Here is a 19,816-nt window from a genome sequence, read left to right as displayed (position 1 = left end):
AACGGTTCTGGCCAGTAGACGGCTGAACAGAAAAATTTGCCTAATTTGGACCCCTGCACACACGTCCGTTCCTGGCAACGAGGCGGCCCACGAGTTAGCCCGAGCTCTGTACTTCCGGGTGGCTGTGGAACCGCCCGACTGCCGGAACATGGACGAGCGTCTGCAAAATTATACGGAGATTGTCGAAAAATATCGGTTAAGCAGGAGACTGGTGCCACCACCGGATAAAAGTCTAAACAATAGAGAGGCAGTCGCATGGCGGCGCCTGCAAGCTGGGAACTTCGTAAACCCGGTCTGGGCATACCATGTTATGCATGATAGAGAAACCGCTGAGTGCAAACACTGTGGGGCGAGAGGGACCCTCGATCACATAATCTGGGAATGCGCTAGCTCACCAGGGGCTAAAGCAAACATAAATTGTAGAGAGGCCTGGGAAGCCCTGCTGCGGAGCGAGGACCCTACTCCACAGCAACACGCCATCCGCCTGGCGGAAGAAGCCGCGAAGAGTCAAGACCTCTTTGCTTGCTTCTAATCGCGGAGGTTCCGGCCCCCGTCCCCAAGGCCTGTGTGCCGGGGACGGGGAGTAGGGGCCTCCTTATCCGGCGGTACAATAAAGTTGCTATCATCATCATCATCATCATCATAAAGGAGCGTAAATATAGCGCCCTTCTTTTAAGATACATATGTCAGACCGCAGCTCCGGGAACGCTTCCTTTTTTCTTAATGTGTTGATTACGGATGCAACTTCGCGTTGACGCCGTACTGCGGTTCACCCGCAAAGAAATACAAGCACTTTGTGGTGCCTACGGCCACAAAGGAATTTTCGAGATGCAACTGATTGCAAAATGCAAGAGCAGCTGCTAGCCAATGGTGACGTAGCGAAGGCTATCTAGCCAATGCGAAAAGAGCACTTAAGCACGAGATGCTTTGCAATTTCGGCCCCACGTCCTTGGTAGCGATGTAAGTACAGAACGTCGTCGCTTCGAGGTGAATAGCGTCGTATATTTTGCACCTTCGTTACACGCGACGCAACCATAACAGAAGGCAATCTACACATTTGCGCGTACAAATCACACGGGCGGCTGTTCGTGGCCGCCAGCAGCTACTGCGTCGGCCATTCGTTTCGCCGCCGCAGTCTCGCGGGACAGGTTCCACGCAACCGAGTCGTTCGAGGCGGCCACAGCACCTCCCGCGGAGCCCGTGGCGAGCCTCTCGAGCTGTCGCAGTAGGGCGGACACGTTCTGGGCGAGGTCGGCGCCGAGCGGCTCGCGCCACAGGCGCCACGTGACCAGGGCCAGCAGCGCCGAGACCAGCCACAGAACGGCGCCCGCCACCAGCAGGCCGCGCGCCAACGGCGGGAAACGACGCGTCGCCGTCAAGGTCGCCTCCGAGAGGGGTGCGCTCAGAGACGCAGCGCTGGGTCCGACTGAGGCAGCCTGCGACTCGATAAATCATATTTTTTATATGTGGTGTTTCAAAGCGTACAGCTTTCCTTGCTTTTTCCTGGAAGTTTGGTGCTCGCCGTATCCTCACGGGAGATATTTGTTGGTCTTTACTGTATATACTATTTTGGTTGTATTTGGGGCGTACAGGGTGTACCAGTTAGCTTTAGCAAGAGGTTAAAAATATGCAAATGCCAGAACAAAGGTAGCTGGCCAGAACAAAAGTAATGTTCTTTGCCGTCATTTGGAGATACTCAGATTATTTTTTTTATTCCGCGTAATTACTTAATTAGTCATTAAATTTGAGGCGCTGCACAAACGGCAGTGCCTCACAAACAAATTTTAAGTTACTGCTGTACAAACCTTGTACCTACAGTGTTACCATAAGGTCATTCGTTAAAAAGCTGAAATGTTCACTAATCAATCACTACGGAGAAGCCTATAGAAATAATGACCGCTTCTTTAGTAATTTGTTAACAACATGCAGTTAGATAGTAAGTATATATCCGTGAGTATATAACTTCGGGAATTTACACGTTCGCCGTAACGGCCGTTCGAACGCAGATAAGGCGTTCACAATGAACTGGCGCAATGCTGCGAATGGCCCAGCCAATCTTGCGGAAGTTTCTCGCATGTTTACCCGATGAGAACGGAGCTCCGTCACCAGAGGTAGGCTGCCTCGCGCGAGCGGGGTCGGCGTCCGCTGTTCCTCGTCCGAAGCCGGCGACAGCCGCGTGGGCGACGGCAGGGAGCGCGTGGCGGCCAGCACCGAAGGCGCGGCCGAGATGAGCCGAGGACCCGGACGGGACGGCGCCGCCTTCTCCTCGGGAGTGTACGACGACGAAGGCGGCAGAGCCGAGTCGGACTCGTGGTCCCTGAGGCTGCTCCAGACGGCCTGCTCCCCGAACGTCTCCGTCGAAGGGTCTGCCGAGAATCGGGAAATGGTTTATGACGCCAATCTATATATTTATGCAGATCCAACAGTCATTTTTAGAGTCTCTGGGAAGCTAAGCTTTGGTTAATTAGACATTAACATATGTTAGACACTATGAAACTATTCACCTTCTGCAACGAGTTTTTGCAGCATGGCCATTATATATCTTCCCGGCAAATCATAAAGACGAGGAAGAACTGGAACCACGCGACCGTGGATTACACCGTCTCCGGGATCGGCCCATTTTTCACAGTGCCATCTCGGGAAGCAGCCCAGTTTATTGTACCACTGCACATATCTCCAAGAGAGACCCACTTAAGTATGGACAAGTAGGTCGCAGATCAGACGCACCGCACCACGGGGAGGAAGAGAAATAAGTATTTGCCAACAATAAAAAGATGAAGAGCTTGAAGGGGTCCATTTGCTGCAAGCTACAGCGCGCGATGTTGGCTCCCTTCCTGCTTCGTCGATTCATCCTGCGTCCGCGGTCATCTCGGTAACTGCTCAGTGAGCGCGGACTTGTCTTCCTGTCCGAAGTTGTTGGAGTTATTCTTAAAGAGTGCCACGTTATTCATCGTACAACTACGGCGTACAATCCTCAAACCAATAGCCTTACGGAACGCTTCAACCGTACGCTCAGCGACATGCTTGCCAAGTACGTTGCCTCCGACCACACAAATTGGAAGGTCATTTTGCCCTTCGTAGCCTATGCTTACTACACCGCTACTCAGAGCACCACCGGCTTTTAACCTTTCTCTTAGTGTACAGTCGGCACCCGTCGCACACCAACGACGCAATTCTACCATACCGGCCGGATACACCAGAATGTGCGCCCATATCTGCCACGGCAAGACACGCTCAAGAGTGCCGCGACCTTGCTCACGCGTTTACCTCCAATGACCAAGAGCACCGAGCACTCGCGGTGACACCACCTCTGCGCCCACCTTCTTTCCTGGAGCGCTTGTGTGGTTCTCGATTCCTTCCGCTGAACCTGGTCTGCAGCGGTGGCGTAGAGGAAGAACACCCGCCTCGCGTGCAAGAGGTCCGTCGTTCGAATCCCGGTGCCGGCAATTTTCCACCGGATTAAAAAAAATCCGAGTGTTGATAAAATTGTATAAACAGGCCTGGAGTGTGGCCTGATCCCGGTGACCAGAACCGGTAACGCATTCCCTCACCAGAGCAGGATTGGCCACCCTGGTGCAGTACTTGGCCGCAACCTCCTATATGAATACAAGAATCAAACCCCGGCCCCTCAGTCTCCAGCAGCCGCGTAGCAACTGACCACGGCGGCGGTCAGTTCTGTGACGCAGCAGAGGGTGCTAAGAATGCCTGGCTCCGGACAGGCCGCCATTGGAATCTGAACCTGGCAACGCTTAACATTAGAACGCCATCTACTGAGGCAAGTCTAGCAGTGTAATTGGAGGAATTAGAGGGCAGTAAATGGGATATAAAAGTGCTCAGTTGAGGTAGGACAAAAGAAGCATATACAGTGCTAAAAAGCGGGCACGTCCTGTGCTACCGAGGGTTAGCGGAGAGACGAGAACTAGGAGTCGGATTCCTGATTAATAAGGAAATAGCTGGTAACATACAGGAATTCTATAGCATTAACGAGAGGGCGGCAGGTCTTGTTGTGAAACTTAATAAAAGGTACAAATTGAAGGTAGTACAAGTCTACGCCCCTACATCCAGTCATGATGACCAGCAAGTCGAAATCTTTTATGAAGACGTGGAATCGGCGATGGGTAAAGTCAAAACAAAATACACTATACTGATGGGCGACTTCAATGCCAAGGTAGGCACGAAGCAGGCTGGAGACAAGTCAGTTGGGGAATATGGCATAGGCTCTAGGAATAGCAGAGGAGAGTTATTAGTAGTTATTAGTAGTCGTAGTGGCTGAGGATCTCTATAGAGATTTATACAGTACCAGTAACACCCACGACGATAATGTGAGTGAGAATGGTCTAGAGGAATTTGAAATCCCACAAGTGACGCAGGAAGAAGTAAGGAACGCCTTGGGAGCTATGCAAAGGGGGAAGGCAGCTGGGGAGGATCAGGTAACAGCAGATTTGTTGAAGGATGGTGGGAACAGTGCCCTAGAAAGATTGGCCGCCCTATATACACAATGCCTCATGACCTCGAACGTACCGGAATCTTGGAAGAACGCTAACATAATCCTAATCCATAAGAAAGGGGACGCCAAAGACTTGAAAAATTATAGACCGATCAGCTTACTGTCCGTTGCCTACAAAGTATTTACTAAGGTAATCGCAAATAGAATCAGGAATACCTTAGACTTCTGTCAACCAAAGGACCAGGCAGGATTCCGTAAAGGCTACTCAACAATAGACCATATTCACACTATCAATCAGGTGATAGAGAAATGTGCGGAATATAAGCAACCCTTATATATAGCCTTCATTGATTACGAAAAAGCGTTTGATTCAGTCGAAACCTCAGCAGTCATGAAGGCATTATGGAATCAGGGTGTAGATGAGCCATATGTAAAGATACTGGAAGATATCTATAGCAGCTCCACAGCCACCGTAGTCCTCCACAAAGAAAGCAACAAAATCCCAATAAAGAAAGGCGTCAGACAGGGAGATACGATCTCGCCAATGCTATTCACAGCATGTTTACAGGAGGTATTCAGAGACCTGGAGTGGGAAGAATTGGGGATAAAAGTTGATGGAGAATACCTTAGCAACTTGCGATTCGCTGATCATATTGCCTTGCTTATTAACTCAGGAGACCAATTGCAATGCATGCTCACTGACCTGGATAGGCAAAGCAGAAGGGTGGGTCTGATAATTAATCTGCAGAAAACTAAAGTAATGTTTAACAGTCTCGGAAGAAAACAGCAGTTTACGATGGGTAGTGAGGCACTGGAAATGGTGGAAGTGGTAAGGGAATACATGTACTTAGGGCAGGTAGTGACCACGGATCCGCATCATGAGACTAAAATATCCAGAAGAATAAGAATGGGCTGGGGTGCGTCTGGCAGGCATTCTCAAATCAAGAACAGCAGGTTGCCACTATCCCTCAAGAGGAAAGTGTATAACAGCTGTGTGTTACCAGTACTCACGTATGGGGCAGAAACCTGGATGCTTACGATATGGGTTCTGCTGAAATTGAGGACGACACAACGAGCTATGGAAAGAAGAATGATAGGTGTAACGTTAAGGGATAAGAAAAGAGCAGATTGGGTGAAGGAACAAACGCGAGTAAATGACATCTTAGTTCAAATCAAGAAAAAGAAATGGGCATGGGCCGGACACGTAATGAGGATCGAGGGAAGATAACCGATGGTCATTAACCCTTTGAGGGTCGATTTTTTTCGCCACATGCGACCACTCAGGGTCGATTTTTTTATTGCACATTTAAATTCTTCAGAGGGAGCTATTTCGAAAAAAATTACTGTAATTTTTCTAGGGTGACCGTTAAGTGAGAAAAAAATGTTTGGCGTTGGCATATATGGACTGTTTATTCAAGAAAAACAATAAAAATGGCAAATAAAGTTATAAGATTTTCAAAAAATAGGCGCATTGTTATACACAATGTGCACACGAGAAAAATACACAAGAAGAATGCGCACGCGAAAATTTTTTGCAAGTCTCAAATGTTCCTTTTGCACTAATACTTCTTCAGCGTGTGGTATTTCTTGAAGCATGGCTCCACGCAGAGCGGTTTGTTGCACTCAGCGCGCATGTACCTTGTATGGTATGAAGGACTTTATTTAGGTCCTGAGGGATCAGTCTGTCCTCGCGATGTTTTTGCTGCCGAGTGGTGTTGGCGCAGACATGGCACCTCCTCTGGGTACTGCTTCCCTGAGCAGACGTGGGAGGCAACTTCGGAATAAAGGGCCAAAAAAGGAAACGCATGCACGGCGGCATCCTTCGTATGCGGACCCCTGTGAGCAACAACCGAGCGGGTAACAGGCGGTCACCCTTTGAGTGACAAGAACGAAATAGCCATCAGTTTTGCGAGCAAAAGAAGCCGAAACCGCGTGCGGAACAAAACCGAAACTAACCGCCGCGCGCCCGCGAGCGCGCCAATGCGCGAGCGGTAGCAGACGCGCCGGAGCAAGAAAAAAGTATAGAACGAAAACTGAAAGAGAGAGACGCGAGAAAAAAATTTCATGTATTCCCACATAGTAGCACCACATGCCAGGCAAGAAAAAGTTAGGAAATTAGCGCGCGTTTTAAACGTACAGACGGTGCCGTAAATATACGGCGTCGACCATTTTCGGATCTGTTCGCGGAGCCGTATATTTACGGAATCGACCCTCAATGGGTTAAGGGTTACGGACTAGATTCCAAGGGAAGGGAAGCGTAGCAGGGGGCGGCAGAAAGTTAGGTGGGCGGATGACATTAAGGTGTTTTGCAGGGAGAACATGGCCACAATTAGTACATGACAGGGGTAGTTGGAGAAGTATGGGAGAGGCCTTTGCCCTGCAGTGGGCGTAACTAGGCTGATGATGATGATGATGATTCCTTCCTCTCTACGCCATTCTTATTATCCGTCTCTCAAGGCCGACTGACCGAATTGACAACAAAAGCCCGTTGATAACGCGGCCGAAGCGCCGTTCTGACCACGCACGAAATGCGAAAAGCGATGTAATAGGCATAGCATGTTTCAAAATCCCGGCTTTGCCCGCACCGCATCGGCAGAGTGCGCGCGCAGTTATATTTCGCGCCAGAAACCTGCTTCGGACCAAAGCCAAATTAAAGTGACGGTTTAGTTTTCGTGATAGTGTATACGCGCTGCCAAAACAGGTTCATGGCATAAAATAAAAGCTAAATAAAGAGACCGGGAAGCGAACCACATGTTGTTAAAAGGCACAACAGATGCGTTCTATACAGCAAATAACCACTTCTAAATGAGCCTAATTGGCAATCCGGACCACTGCACAAAAAAGATACAGCAGATTTCAGTGTGCCCTTACTATCTATAAATTTGTAAGCTCCGTTGAACACCAGCTGCTGCCTAGAGGAGGTGTTCGAATAGGTCTCCCCCTGCAACTACGCAGTACTCAGTCTGCTTTATCACATCTCCAGTAGCTTTCTTGATAGCCGATGCTCTAATTCTACGGCAGACATCCGTTATCCTTGTCTTGACCTAACCTGACGTCCATCGATGATCTAAGCACGATCTTTCACATAACCCAAAAGAAAGAAATCGAATGGAGAGAGTTCAGGTGACCTAGCCGGCCAATTTACAGGCCCGTGCCTTCCAACCTATCGCGCATGAAAAGGCGCATCCAGCCATTTTCGTGCTCGGCTGCTGCTGTGTGCTGCTTCTCCATCTTGCTGATACCACAGAACTGGAAGACGTGACAGGAGAACTTCGCTATGGAACTCACCCACCACTTCTTCGAGAATTTCGTCCACGTAACGCTGTCCCCAGTCAGTGCGTGATCGAAGAAGACGGGAGTGATTTTAGCACCGGCGTAAATTCCGCACTCCACATTGAACGACCACTGGTACTTTTGCCGAATGTGCTTTACCCATTGTGCATTGTAGTCACTCAAATAGTGTGCATTATACAAATTTACCTGGGCCTTTCTGTGAAAAATTGGCTTCATCTGTGCACAAGATGTTGCTCAAAAAGTCCGGTGACTCATCGGCTTTTGTGAGGACCCATGCAATTCAAGAAATCTAGACGATTCTACAGGCCCCTATCTTCCAAGCATTGGTGCTGGTTAAGGTGGTACGAGTGAAAGGCTATCGTTTAGAATCCTCCAAACCGATGACTTGGAAATCGGTACCTGGGCGGCCATGTCCCGCACGCTAGCATGAGGGTTTGAGGCCATATATGCTACAACGTAGGCTAGGACTCAACGATGGAAAATCCTACACTTTTAGAAAAGGTACACCCTTTGGGGTGTACCTTGTCTGCCACACAATAATCGTCATCTGCCTTGCTTGCGTTTCCTTTCTTGAAAACGCCGCGCCCGCTACTATCCTTTTGGGAATGCTATGTCATGCTCGTAACGTACATGCCGTTCGTTACTGGGAAGTACCGGGCTCGCAGCGTTAAAGAAAGGAAATGCGGACAAGACAGATGACGTTTATTGTTGTGTGGCGAGGTACGACCCAAAGGGTGTAATTTTGTTTTAGAGTGTGCGCCGCTATTTCGTGAAGCTGCCGGTTTGTCTCAGGCTTTCATCACTTCTGATCATAGTCGACGTGCTTGGTCCACCGCCACACTTCCATGACTGTTGTATAATTGCGGCCTTCCTCTTGTTGTCATTTGTAGCTCCCAAGGCAAGGATCGTTTTTACTTTCTGCTCATTCGAGAAAGACTTGGTGACTGGGACGAAACAAAATGCACCTTTGAACATTCGCGCTGACGTTGTCAATTCGCTTTTTGTAGATAGGTTTCCTGACAAAAAAAAAAAGATTTATCCGTGCACTTATCTACGCTAAGACAACAGCTGTCACAGCTGGTTTCCAACAAACACCACACGTGACGTTTACTTCGGCCGAGGCGCGGCAAATAAGACACTAGCTCGATCGCGATGTTTTACAGAGAAGCCGTATATGGCTAGCCGATTCGTCCGTCCATCTGTCTGTCGCCTGTAGACCGAAAAGTCCTCCTTCGCAACCTCAAGCGAATGCACAAAAAAAAGCGAAAAACGGACGCGCGATTAGCTGCGCCAGCAGTGGCGTCGTTGCTCTCCGTCACAGCCGAGCGGGTGCACAGCAATTTCTCTCCAGTTCCGAAATGGGTAAGCCATGCGGCAAACGTACTCCTGAGGAGCAAGCAGCTTTCGATCAGCAACACCCCGACCAGAACCGGGAACGAGCTCGTCTACGCCGTCCCAATACTGCAGCCCGGGCAAAGAACAAGCTCGTGCAGCCGAGCGCAAGCAGCAACTACGTACCGAGGATCCGGCAGCCTACCAAGCCGTCGTTTAATGAACGTCGGGATTATTCCAGTGATAAACACCGGGGTCGGCACTGGTTAACCATTCCTACGGAGTGCTTGGGTGGTGATTTTTTTTCTTTATTTCTTTTATTTCATTCTCCCTAACTCAAAAGTAGCCTGCTCGAGGGTGCTGCTTCATGATGCGTGTGGGAGCGCAGTCACGGGGTGTTCGCCATATTTTGCAGAGTTTCTTTGTCGGTCGGAAAAAATTAGTAGGCCATTTGTACATCGCTGAAAATACCGCAGTTAGATGTCGCTTGGCTGTGCCTACAGATGTCTCATTGACACTTTGATAATTCCTATAGTACGTCTCGAGTTATATAGCTAATTACAAATACGTAATTAAATCTCAGTAGCGAAATAATTACTGGCAGCTATTCCACTGTACCGGAAACAATATGCACTAGGTTTTCTCGAGTAACGCAGCGCATCTTTTTTTTAAATCTTGGTGTATGATAGTTAATTGGGGCACACTGTATATATTTATGACCTCTGCATGCAAATCACGATGCTTCTGCCACTAATAAATGTTGTAAATTATTAGAAGTTTTCCTTAATGAGCCGTTAGCTTTGCTTCATGGAAAGAGAGGCGATAGAGTCATATATCAATCGCATGCATTTCACACGCCGTTGACAAAAGATTCTGGCGGAGGGATCATTGAAGTCTACAGGCGTTTCTTTTTTCAAGGTAAAAAAAAACACGCAAGGCATTTTGAAGCAAGAACGTACAGCCCCATATTTTTTCTCTAGGCATAAGCTATCTATACCTTTAGAAATAATTGTTAATTGGCTACCTCCTTCTCTTGAAAAATATAATAAACTTTGTCTTGCGTATATATTTAAATATATTGTATATGTGCATGGTGTTAACAGTGGAAATTTAAAACAATGTTGAAGTGAGAAAATACGGATGAGGCAGCCACCGCTGGTACTTCTAATGCGCTTGTTCTCCTATTATCAGGATTCGCAGAAATAAAGCAAAGTATGAATTACAATCCCTGCACATCCGCGCCAACAATGATGCCGTAAGCTATTAGCTACAATAAAATCTTAATTGAAAAGTTCAGGGCAAGTCAAAAGAAACCTAAAGGGTGACAAAACTCTGGCAATGACACGTTCGGTGGGGGGAGGGGGGGGTGGAGGCGGAGGGTTCGGCATTGCCGGCAGGCTTCGTATCGTCGGCGTAGGCTTCCGCATTGCCGTGGGGAACTCAGACCACCTCCCTGGAAAACTCCGGAGAGGGCTCGGATCCCGTAGTGCACCCCCTCCCCCCCTCGCCGCCGTAGTCGGCGCCTATGGATGGATGGATACCGCAAAGTACGTGAATTATCCTGAGAATGCTAATCGCATTAAAACTCTTCGCTCTACATGTGGCACAATTACTTGTGGGATGTACCTCATTGCCCAATTGATACCTTCGCACGTGGGTATAGCTGGAAATGAGGAGGAAGTGATTGTCTCACTTCAACTTGTGCTCACAATGGGAGTGACTGCCCAGAAATTCCTTGTATGACTGACAACGCCCATGTGTTAATCCGCCGGTATCTCCAGCAGCTCCCAGACCACCGTGTTGCAAACGGCTCGTTCCCTCCCCATGTTCGTGCTCGTTGCTTGCCTCGTGGTGCTAGAGCACTGCCGGTGAAATTGAGAGTTGGCTCTGTGTTGGTGTCCGAACGCTTGTATCGTAAAGGACGTGTACACAATACGTCGTGTACGCCCTGTGGCTCCTGTGAGACACTTGAACATCTTATATTAAAGTGTCCCGTATTCGTCACACAACGTGCATTCCTAATTAAGGAATATGAACTGATCGGACTGAAGTGTCCTACCCTTGACGATTGCCTCTTTCCGAGAGGGAGCGCTGCTCAACGTGAATAGGCCCGTAGAGCCTTTCATACAGAAAACTGATTTGGCCTCCCGTTTATAGACATTCTTTTCCGTATTCCTGCTTTCTTTTGTCCGTGTCCCAGTCATTTATTTCCTATTTTCTTTCCTATCTTCTTCTCAATTCACTCCTTCCTCCAGAAAGAGTATGCAGGCGTTGTGCCCCTCTCGGTGGCAGTTGTCAGCTCGCTCCCTGACTCTTTCCTGTGTGTCCTCGTATGCTTCCATAACTACTACTACTACTACTACTACTACTACTACTACTACTACTACTACTACTAATAATAATAATAATAATAATAATAATAATAATAATAATAATAATAATGCATGTCGCACTTACAAAGCCGGTACAACGGAGTCTCGAGAGCCTCGTCCTGGGAAGACTGTTGGATCCACTCAGCGGCCGTGTCCGTCGCCGGCGCCAAGTTTCCGTGGGGAACAACGAGCTGGCTCATGCCAGCGTCACTCGCATCCTCCGTCGCCGCGCTGATCACGTTACCCATCACGGTACTCCAGACAGCTGGACGCTTGCGAGCGAACAGGGTCCGGTTATTATTCTTCTTCATCGTCGCAGGTACGTCGGAACCTTTTCACGCGACACAGTCACTCAGGACAGCAACCAGAATGCCACGCGAACGCCGATAGAATTCAAGTGACAATAATATTACTCGAGAAGAATCGCGCGCTGAACAAAGAATTACCAGATGCATTAATTTTTTTTATCGTTTTCTACGTTTAGATAATTCCTGAAACCTTTCCTGTCACGTTATTCTCTTTTTTCGCTCGTCCGATATGTTTCTAGTTGCTTGTACTATTATTCCTTACTGTTGCATCAATTAATGTGGATTTTCTTTTAATCGTTTATGTTACGTACTAGTATATCGTATTTTTGTTTCAGAGTTGCTCAAGCTATACGTTTGTTCAATAAAATTATCTTCTTCGGATACTTGTGTAGCTTTCGCTCAGGCTCGCATCGAGAGCACCACCGCAATCTTCGATACAACAAAATTATTTGATTTGAAGGATGACCGCAAAAATGAATAGCGAGAACGCGACTGGACATACAAAAGTGGAGCTCGAAGAGGTGGACGGTGGTTCAAACAGAATGCGTAATTCTTTATCATCTTTCGATAGAGGAAAGAAGCGTTGCTTTCTCTCTCTTTGATATGAGCGCTTCATTCTGTCCCAGCTTGGTTAAGGCTTTAATATTGCACGTGATGCTCTATAATATTCGTCCCACATTTAAAATATGACTTGACAGCCATGTATGTCGTTGGCCCAATGTGCTCACGCTGTGAAACTATATAATCTGATAAAAGACTCTCTCACTATTGCCCCACTAGAAAAAAAAAAACTGCAGGGAAATTCCTGTCAGATCCGAAGTAGTCCGTTTTCCTACATTATTTTGCATTTCTTTTTTTTTACTTTTGTATTGAACTAGCCGGTTCTTGGCCGATCCCCCACAGTAGGTATGTGCCACTGACATCTACGTTCTACATCTACATCCACGTTGCGGACTGATGTAATGTGAAGTTTCAATTGTTTGAGGGTTGTGCAAGCCTTAACAGATGGATCAAAGTGCGCAAGGCAAGCAGTAGTGCGCGAGTTGTGAGCGTGTTTGCGGCAAAATCGTCAAGAGGATAACGCCAATGACAATGATGGCATTACGACTGATTCGATGCACTCTGGCGAAAAGCAGTGGCGCCGCATGTGCGGCGCTAGGTGTCACAAGTAAACACCTCGGGAATGCAGGCCGATCCTGAAGGCGGTGCAGTGCGACACAGCGTTCCGAAGCGCTAGGCTGCCAGGAGGGAAGGATAGGGAAAACGTTTATGAGCCACTTGTCGCTATGCCATGCGTGGCGCATCAGGTCGTAATAAAATTACGTGCATGGCCGATTGCTACAATCGGCTTTCTGTTTTAAGGCTTAGTTTTCTTTAATAAACCAACTCTGTGTACAGTTAGGCGTCACGTCGCCATGAAGTTCCGAAGCATCACCATTGGCTTGATTTTTGCGAACAACGCTCCCCCCCCCCCCCCCCTAGTGTACTAGAAAAATTGTCGCCTCGACACTGGAGTTTCTTTTGAACTCTACAGTTCAAGATTCCGGGTGCGCAATAAAACATGGAGGCATGGGTGCCCTTTGCTTCAGCGCAGATGCACCAGCAAAAAAAGAATTACAGGTATGTAAACTAAACAAAAAAAAACTGAAATAAAGCAAAAAAGCCGAATGCTCTAGTGAAGTTCTCGATCGCTTTTTTTTTACAATTGCTGGCGCGGGCCAATGAATTCACTGCCTAAAAAGAAATCTTACACCCGCGAACACGGTATCTGAAGCCGTATGAGCACCTTCCTGCAGATATGTCAGGCACCGAAGCGCTCGATGTACAGCCGCCAGGCCAGGGACTGGCGCATGAAATCACCGTAAGCGAGCACGCGGTCGTCGTAGGAGAGCGTCGCCTCCGGCGATATCTCGCAGTCTTCCACGTAGCTGTGCACGCTGACGAGCCGCGGGTCCACGACGCGCGCGCTCGCAGGCTTCAGCAGGCTGAATCCTCCGCGCGCGCCCAGCTGCACCACGTCCGCGACCTTGACGAGCGCGCGCGACGTCATGCCAGGGGGATCGGCGTGCGAGCTCCTCAACACCTTCAACTGGCTGGTCATGGTCGACTCGTTCCCCAGGGACACAGGACGGGGACCAACGAAGGAGTACCTCAGGAAGGTCATGGCTCCGACGCCTTGGTTGCGCTGAATGAACCCTTTCAAAGTGGCGTCTCGCCGAGGAACAACAAAGTCCCGGGGGGTCACCGCGAGTGCGTACTCGATAGGAGACGGCACGAGATCGTAGACGCAGCTCGTCACGGCTTCGTCGTCTTGCTGCTCCGCGTCCAGATGCACGAGCAGCCTGCCCTTGGCGTTCGTGGTCTCCCTGTACTCTCGCTGCAGCGCGGTAAGGTAGTTGAGGCCCGCGCCGGGACTTTTAAGGTAAAAAATGTAGCGAGTGACGCCAACCGCTTCGTAAAAGGCAAGGAACTCGGCCAGCATCCTGGGATTCGGGCCCGCGACGTCCTCGTCTCCGACGGTGACGCACAGTGCGATGGTGCCGAATCGCTTCGCGACTCGTTCCACTTGGCGAGGCACGATCCAGCGGCTGTCATCTGTGCCCATGTATACCAGAGACACCAGATGGGGCAACGAACCATTTCTGGGAGTGGGGCAGGTGACAAGCAGGGGTTCGAAACCGCCTCGGTGTCCGATGGGAGACCACGACGCGCGCACCGGATCGCCCGTTTGTGGCGGGTCTCCTGCAATCAACGAGATAGTGTCCGGAAAAAGGGTTGTGAAAGCATGCCGTCCACTCCGTTAGGCCTAAACACCTATCTGCTGAACTGTAAGTGCAGATGAAAATGTGAATACTGGCACATGATGTAAACGACAGAAGGGAATAATTATTCAGCAATATTGTACTGCACAACAGATTCCAGCTTCACTAGCTGCCGTGAGAAAACTCCTGTCCCACGAGGGTGCACAAAAGCAATTAGAATTGCCACTGCGGAGCTTGCTCCAGGGTCGGTGGTCCCGCCGAGGCTGGCGAAGTGCCTATAACTATTATAACACGATCTAAGTGATCCTGTTCAACCATACCGAGGCGGCTATATGCACGACTCGCGTCTCTCGTGCTTTCTATATCGCACATCGCATCTTTACCGGTAGTAAAGTCGAAATCATACAATCGAAGGCACAGCAGTTGAAACCACTGCGTTATAGCTAACAGGTTCTAAACGTAAAAAAAAAAAATGAATGTTTGAGAGGCCTATTGAACCTCACCTCATCATCCTCTCCGGTTCGAATAAACTGCAGCGTTGCTAGTGCCAGTAGTAGCACACACGCAAACCTAGTCAGTGACAGGTCAGTAATGCGGAACAGGCTCGTGCCACAAAGGCAAGTTATAACGCCATACACTCCGTACACTTAGTGCTCACGCAAAATAGTTTATTTACACGTGACCCATGCACGAAAAGGAGGAGGTGTCCCAATATCTCAGCAACGACGAACATGCCGCTGTTCACGCACAAAGCGCCAAGATCGACAAGTGTGGGAAAGAGGACGGTGGCTCGCAGCATAAGTACCCGCATAGAACTCACACATAGGGTCTCTCACCAGGCTATATCACAAATTTTGATTATACATTGGGAGTCTTAATGGGCCACCTATAGCGGCGTTCTGCTGCAACAATTTTAGAAACTGTTCATTACTGGAAGAGGCAGGAGAAATTGAAATTTCGCGTCACCCTGCTACAAGGTGGCGAGCTTCACTTCCCGCATAGTGTAATAATATATGGGGTTTTACGTGCCAAAACCACTTTCTGATTATGAGGCATGCCGTAGTGGGGGACTCCGGAAATTTTGACCACCTGGGGTTCTTTAACGTGCACCTAAATCTAAGTACACGGGTGTTTTCGCATTTCGCCCCCATCGAAATACGGCCGCCGTGGCCGGGATTCAATTCCGCGACCTCGTGCTCAGCAGCCTAACACCATAGCCACTGAGCAACCATGGCGGGTCCAGCATAGTGTAATTTGCCTATATCAGCGTTCGCAAGCGGCATTTCTTCCCTGCCTTCTCCCACGGCAAGGTCAACGCAATCTTGGGGACTATCCTGACTTTCAGGCTCGCTTACCGCGCGTGTCGGGGGTTCTAGTGTTATGTGCATGCAAAAAGACTACGCGGCCACCCTGCTCCCGGCTGTCGAACTAATCATCAACACCAAACAATAAACAATACGTTAGAGCTTGTGCGACATCATTTCGACAAAGTTCATGCAGCAGAAATAGTGCACGCTCTGCCATCACATACATTCTGCGCGCCTATTTCATGCGGTAAGTATACCATTGCGAGCCTCGCGAACTGTTAAAATGCAATCGTTCGACACGTGCTAGTAACGCCGAGATTAGTAAAGCTTTTTTAGATAAAAATCGCTGTGTGTGTTATTTTCGCCCGCCAAACGCTGGTCGGAAATTCGAGGCATACATCAATGGTTGTTTAAACGACGAGTACGATTAAAACTTCTTCTATGATTAGCAAACGCTATCTGCGTCACGAATCACTTCAGTAAGCACGCGTGCTCGATAGGTAAACTTGCCATTTTATTGCCGGGTCAAAGACCGAGTCTTTTCTGCTCTCAGTATCACGTCAGAAAGAAAATAAGTCCGACATAAACCATCTCAGGATAACTGTGAACGTTAATGCGATTAGCTTTTAAGCTATGTGGCAAAACAACGCAATTGCCGCTTTAGAAATGCAACATGTAGTGAGCTCCTCCATCACGCTTTCCTCTGGACTAATACCCCTACATCCACGCGCCACCGCCGACCAGGTTAAGTACCGCCAACCTACCCTCCTCCTCCACGCTCCTCTCCCACTCACCCCCTCAGCTTCCGGCGTCAAGCGGAACTTACGTAGCTTCAGCTTCCTGTTCCGAGCGGAAGTGACGCTATGTTTTTTAGCTTTGTTTACTTTCGCGTCTACGGAGAGGCTTTAATTGCACCAGCTGCGGTTGAAACTGTTAATGCGATTCCATCCAAGAACCACCGCCTATTGTAATCGGCGATCTGGTCGTGTTCGCTGCTTCGCGTCAACCTGCGACGGGTTGTGCCACGAGAGGCAACGTACAGTGGAATGTAGTGCCTGGGTGCTTGGAGACCGCTCCCGTTTTTCGTGCATTTGGAAAACAGCAACCGCAAACTACTACTTCAGCGGAATACAACAGCTTGTCACCTTTTAATTTTTCTTGTTTTGAAGCATACATCCCCTCCAGCCAGCACGTATGGAGGGACTTTAGTGAAGGGTTCGCGACGCCAGTTTGTACGGCAGACGCATAGAGTTTATGCTGTTGATTCTGAGGTTGAACTTGTCTCGTACGGCAGATCGAAGGTAACGAACGTCCCAAGTGCGTGCACTGCGTGAAGAACTGCAATGACGTGAAGCTATGAAATATAACAAGTTCAAATTAGCGTGGAGGGCAGGAAGTTCACTAAACTGCGGCACATATCCAGGAGCCCAAGTTGGCATCAAGGATGTTCACTGGCCACTCGCACATACCCAATGACAAAAGTTAGCGTGAAAGAGGTACATTGAAGAGCGGCACACACCTAGTAACTAAAGTTGGCGAGAAGGAGGTTGCGGGCGGCGATGCTGCGGGAACAGGGCTTGAGACCAACCCTCGGACGAACTTGGGTCGCTGAGCATGTTGCAATGTGTACAAAGATGTCGCTCTTCAACGAACTTCTTTCAGGCGGAGATGGCTCACTAAAGATGCGCGACTAGGTAGGTACCACTGTTCGAAGAAACTCTCCAAAGCCGACTTGAAGTACTGCGTATATGCCATCCAGTCTGCGCCGCTTTTGAATGAACGTTTCTGGCGCCAACAAGGCATGTGCGATTTGGAATGTACCGCTATACAATGACGAAGAAAATCTCTTGAATTTCTTCGATGCCTAGCAGACTCGAACCCACGTCACAAGGATTTCTCATGGACAGCAACCCGACGCTTTAGCAGGCCGCGCCACAAACGCACCGGGTATGTGCTGCTTTTCGATGAACGCCTTTCACGCCAACACTTCAGTCAGGTGCACCATGAATGCACTGGGTATGTGTCGCTCTTCAATTAACGTTTCGCCAACTTGGGTCACTGAGTATTTGCCACGGAGTGTTCAGTTAAGCTTTAGAGCAATTCTCAGCTTTCGCAAGCTTCTTGTCTCGAAGGCCGCTCGCGGACTTCTCAGCAGTGCCACTAAACGCCACATGTCCAGAACGAAGCGCGAGAGAGAAGCCCGTTTGACTCATGACTCGTTTCTCAGAGTTCGCACGCACCGGCCCGCCATGCATTTCGGAGGCCACGCACAGGCTTCGCTGCGGCGGTGCTAGATGGCACCCAGTGTTCTTGAGCGAGCACGAAAGAGGAGCGCCGCTGCCAATACGCGCCTTATACAAGACTCGTTTCGACGGTGGCAATACGTTGTGTCGCTATAATGATTCAATGCCAACGCATTACTGTGGACAGTCATAGCGAGATGGATTGTGCCGTAGTTATTTTTAGCGATCTGCACCAATCATAGTGCAGCCGTTGCGGCCGAGAATCAAACCCTCAACATAGCCCTTTGGCAAAACAGCGCCATAGCCACTGAGCTTGAATGAAAAATCGTTCTAAATACATTCCGTCTTCACTTCATCTTTATTTGAGTGAAACATTCACTCCAACATGGAAAACCGACTAGCCCTTATACAAGGTTAATTTTAACCAACGTGTCATAGGCTGGCCGAACGCGTGTCAGGGAAGCAATATTTTACCTATATAGCGAGCCCACGCCTGTCTTCGCTTACCGATGGGGCTGAAAGTGAAGCGGCACTCGAAGGGCGGGAAGTGGCGCCTCTTCTCCTCCCCGTTGGCCACCACCAAGAAACGAATGACGGGCGGCGCCACGCGGAGGTCGGTGTAGACGCCCAGCACGTACGCCAGGTACTCGTTCCGCCCCGCCGTGTGCTCTTGCATGAACTCTCGCTTCAAAGTGCCGCCCATGTCTGACAGCCAGTACGGCGGCGGCCCTCCCTGAGGTGGCTGCAACTCGCCGGGTGCCACGGAGACTCCGCTGGACCAAATGGCTGCCGAGGCGACCAGCAGCAAGACTCCCAGGATCGCCGGATGCAGGAGGAAGTACATCTCGGTCTCCCAGGGTTGGACATGGCTGCTGTCGTAGCTGCTGTACGCTCGCAAAGGAATCATTACCGTCAATACTGGTCAGTTAGTTGTGATGGTCGCCCACCACCGACAGCCACGATGATAGCGCTTCTTCTTCTTCGTTGGTCATGGTTTTCGCTGATCATTAGAGCCGATCGAACACTACTTGCTGGAATGCCGGCGTTTCACCTCCCTGAGAAAAATGACATCAGAAATTACAGTGCGACAGCTTGGCCTGCCATTGAACACTCCTGTACTGCTGTCTTTCGGAGCGTCTGTGCTTGGGCACTCGCACAAGAATGTGTGCATCGCCTTAGAAAAATTCTCTATTGAATCAAACCGATTTCATTGTTGACCGTATTATTCTTCTAATTCCTCCTTTATTGCGCCATTTATATTACGTATCTTTTTCTCTTGATTGAATTGCAGTCTACTGAACCGTTTTAAATTTTCCTCGCTTCAATTTATGCAACAAAATTATAGATTTTTAAATTTACTACCTGAACACATAAGCAGAGTATGCCCGACTCTTGGCCAATGCCCGTGATTGGGTGTGCGCCAAACTCACCAAGGGCATCATCATCATCATCATCATCATCATCATCAGGACCACTGAGGAACTCTCAATGGTAGAAGAGTGTAGACAGAAGAGTGTAGTAAGAAAGGCGGGAAGATTAATCAAGGCAGGGCCGCGTCGGCTACCCTACATTGGATAAGGGGAAACATGGGGAAATAAAATAAAGAAAAACAAAGAAACAAAGAGAGAGAGAGAGAAAAGTGATCACTCTCGCAGATGAATGTTCACTATCACAGTAAATATTCACGGTGTAATTTCGGCCAGTTTGCATATAATTGCGTATATTACGTATATTATGGTCCCGTACATAGG

General features: G+C 48.9%; 2 protein-coding genes across 2 annotated transcripts; both read right to left on the bottom strand.

Annotated features, from left to right (window-relative positions):
- Window positions 1-981: 981 nt before the first annotated feature.
- Window positions 982-11,756, bottom strand: LOC135900997 (uncharacterized). Its single transcript, XM_065430625.1, has 3 exons — window positions 11,531-11,756; window positions 2,083-2,366; window positions 982-1,436 (listed from the first exon to the last, which is right to left on the bottom strand). Exons 1-3 carry the CDS (start codon window positions 11,754-11,756, stop codon window positions 1,071-1,073), a joined length of 876 nt encoding a protein of 291 aa, XP_065286697.1. The 3' UTR covers window positions 982-1,070.
- Window positions 11,757-13,429: 1,673 nt separating this feature from the next.
- Window positions 13,430-19,092, bottom strand: LOC135900996 (uncharacterized). Its single transcript, XM_065430624.2, has 2 exons — window positions 18,573-19,092; window positions 13,430-14,495 (listed from the first exon to the last, which is right to left on the bottom strand). The coding sequence occupies exons 1-2, from the start codon at window positions 18,970-18,972 to the stop codon at window positions 13,555-13,557; spliced, it is 1,341 nt and encodes a 446-aa protein (XP_065286696.1). The 5' UTR covers window positions 18,973-19,092; the 3' UTR covers window positions 13,430-13,554.
- Between the last annotated feature and the right edge of the window lie 724 nt (window positions 19,093-19,816).

Source organism: Dermacentor albipictus, chromosome 2 (assembly GCF_038994185.2).
Source record: "Dermacentor albipictus isolate Rhodes 1998 colony chromosome 2, USDA_Dalb.pri_finalv2, whole genome shotgun sequence".
NCBI lineage: Eukaryota > Metazoa > Arthropoda > Arachnida > Ixodida > Ixodidae > Dermacentor > Dermacentor albipictus.
Note: the sequence above shows the minus strand (reverse complement) of the source record. Positions and strands in the feature narration are given on the sequence as shown.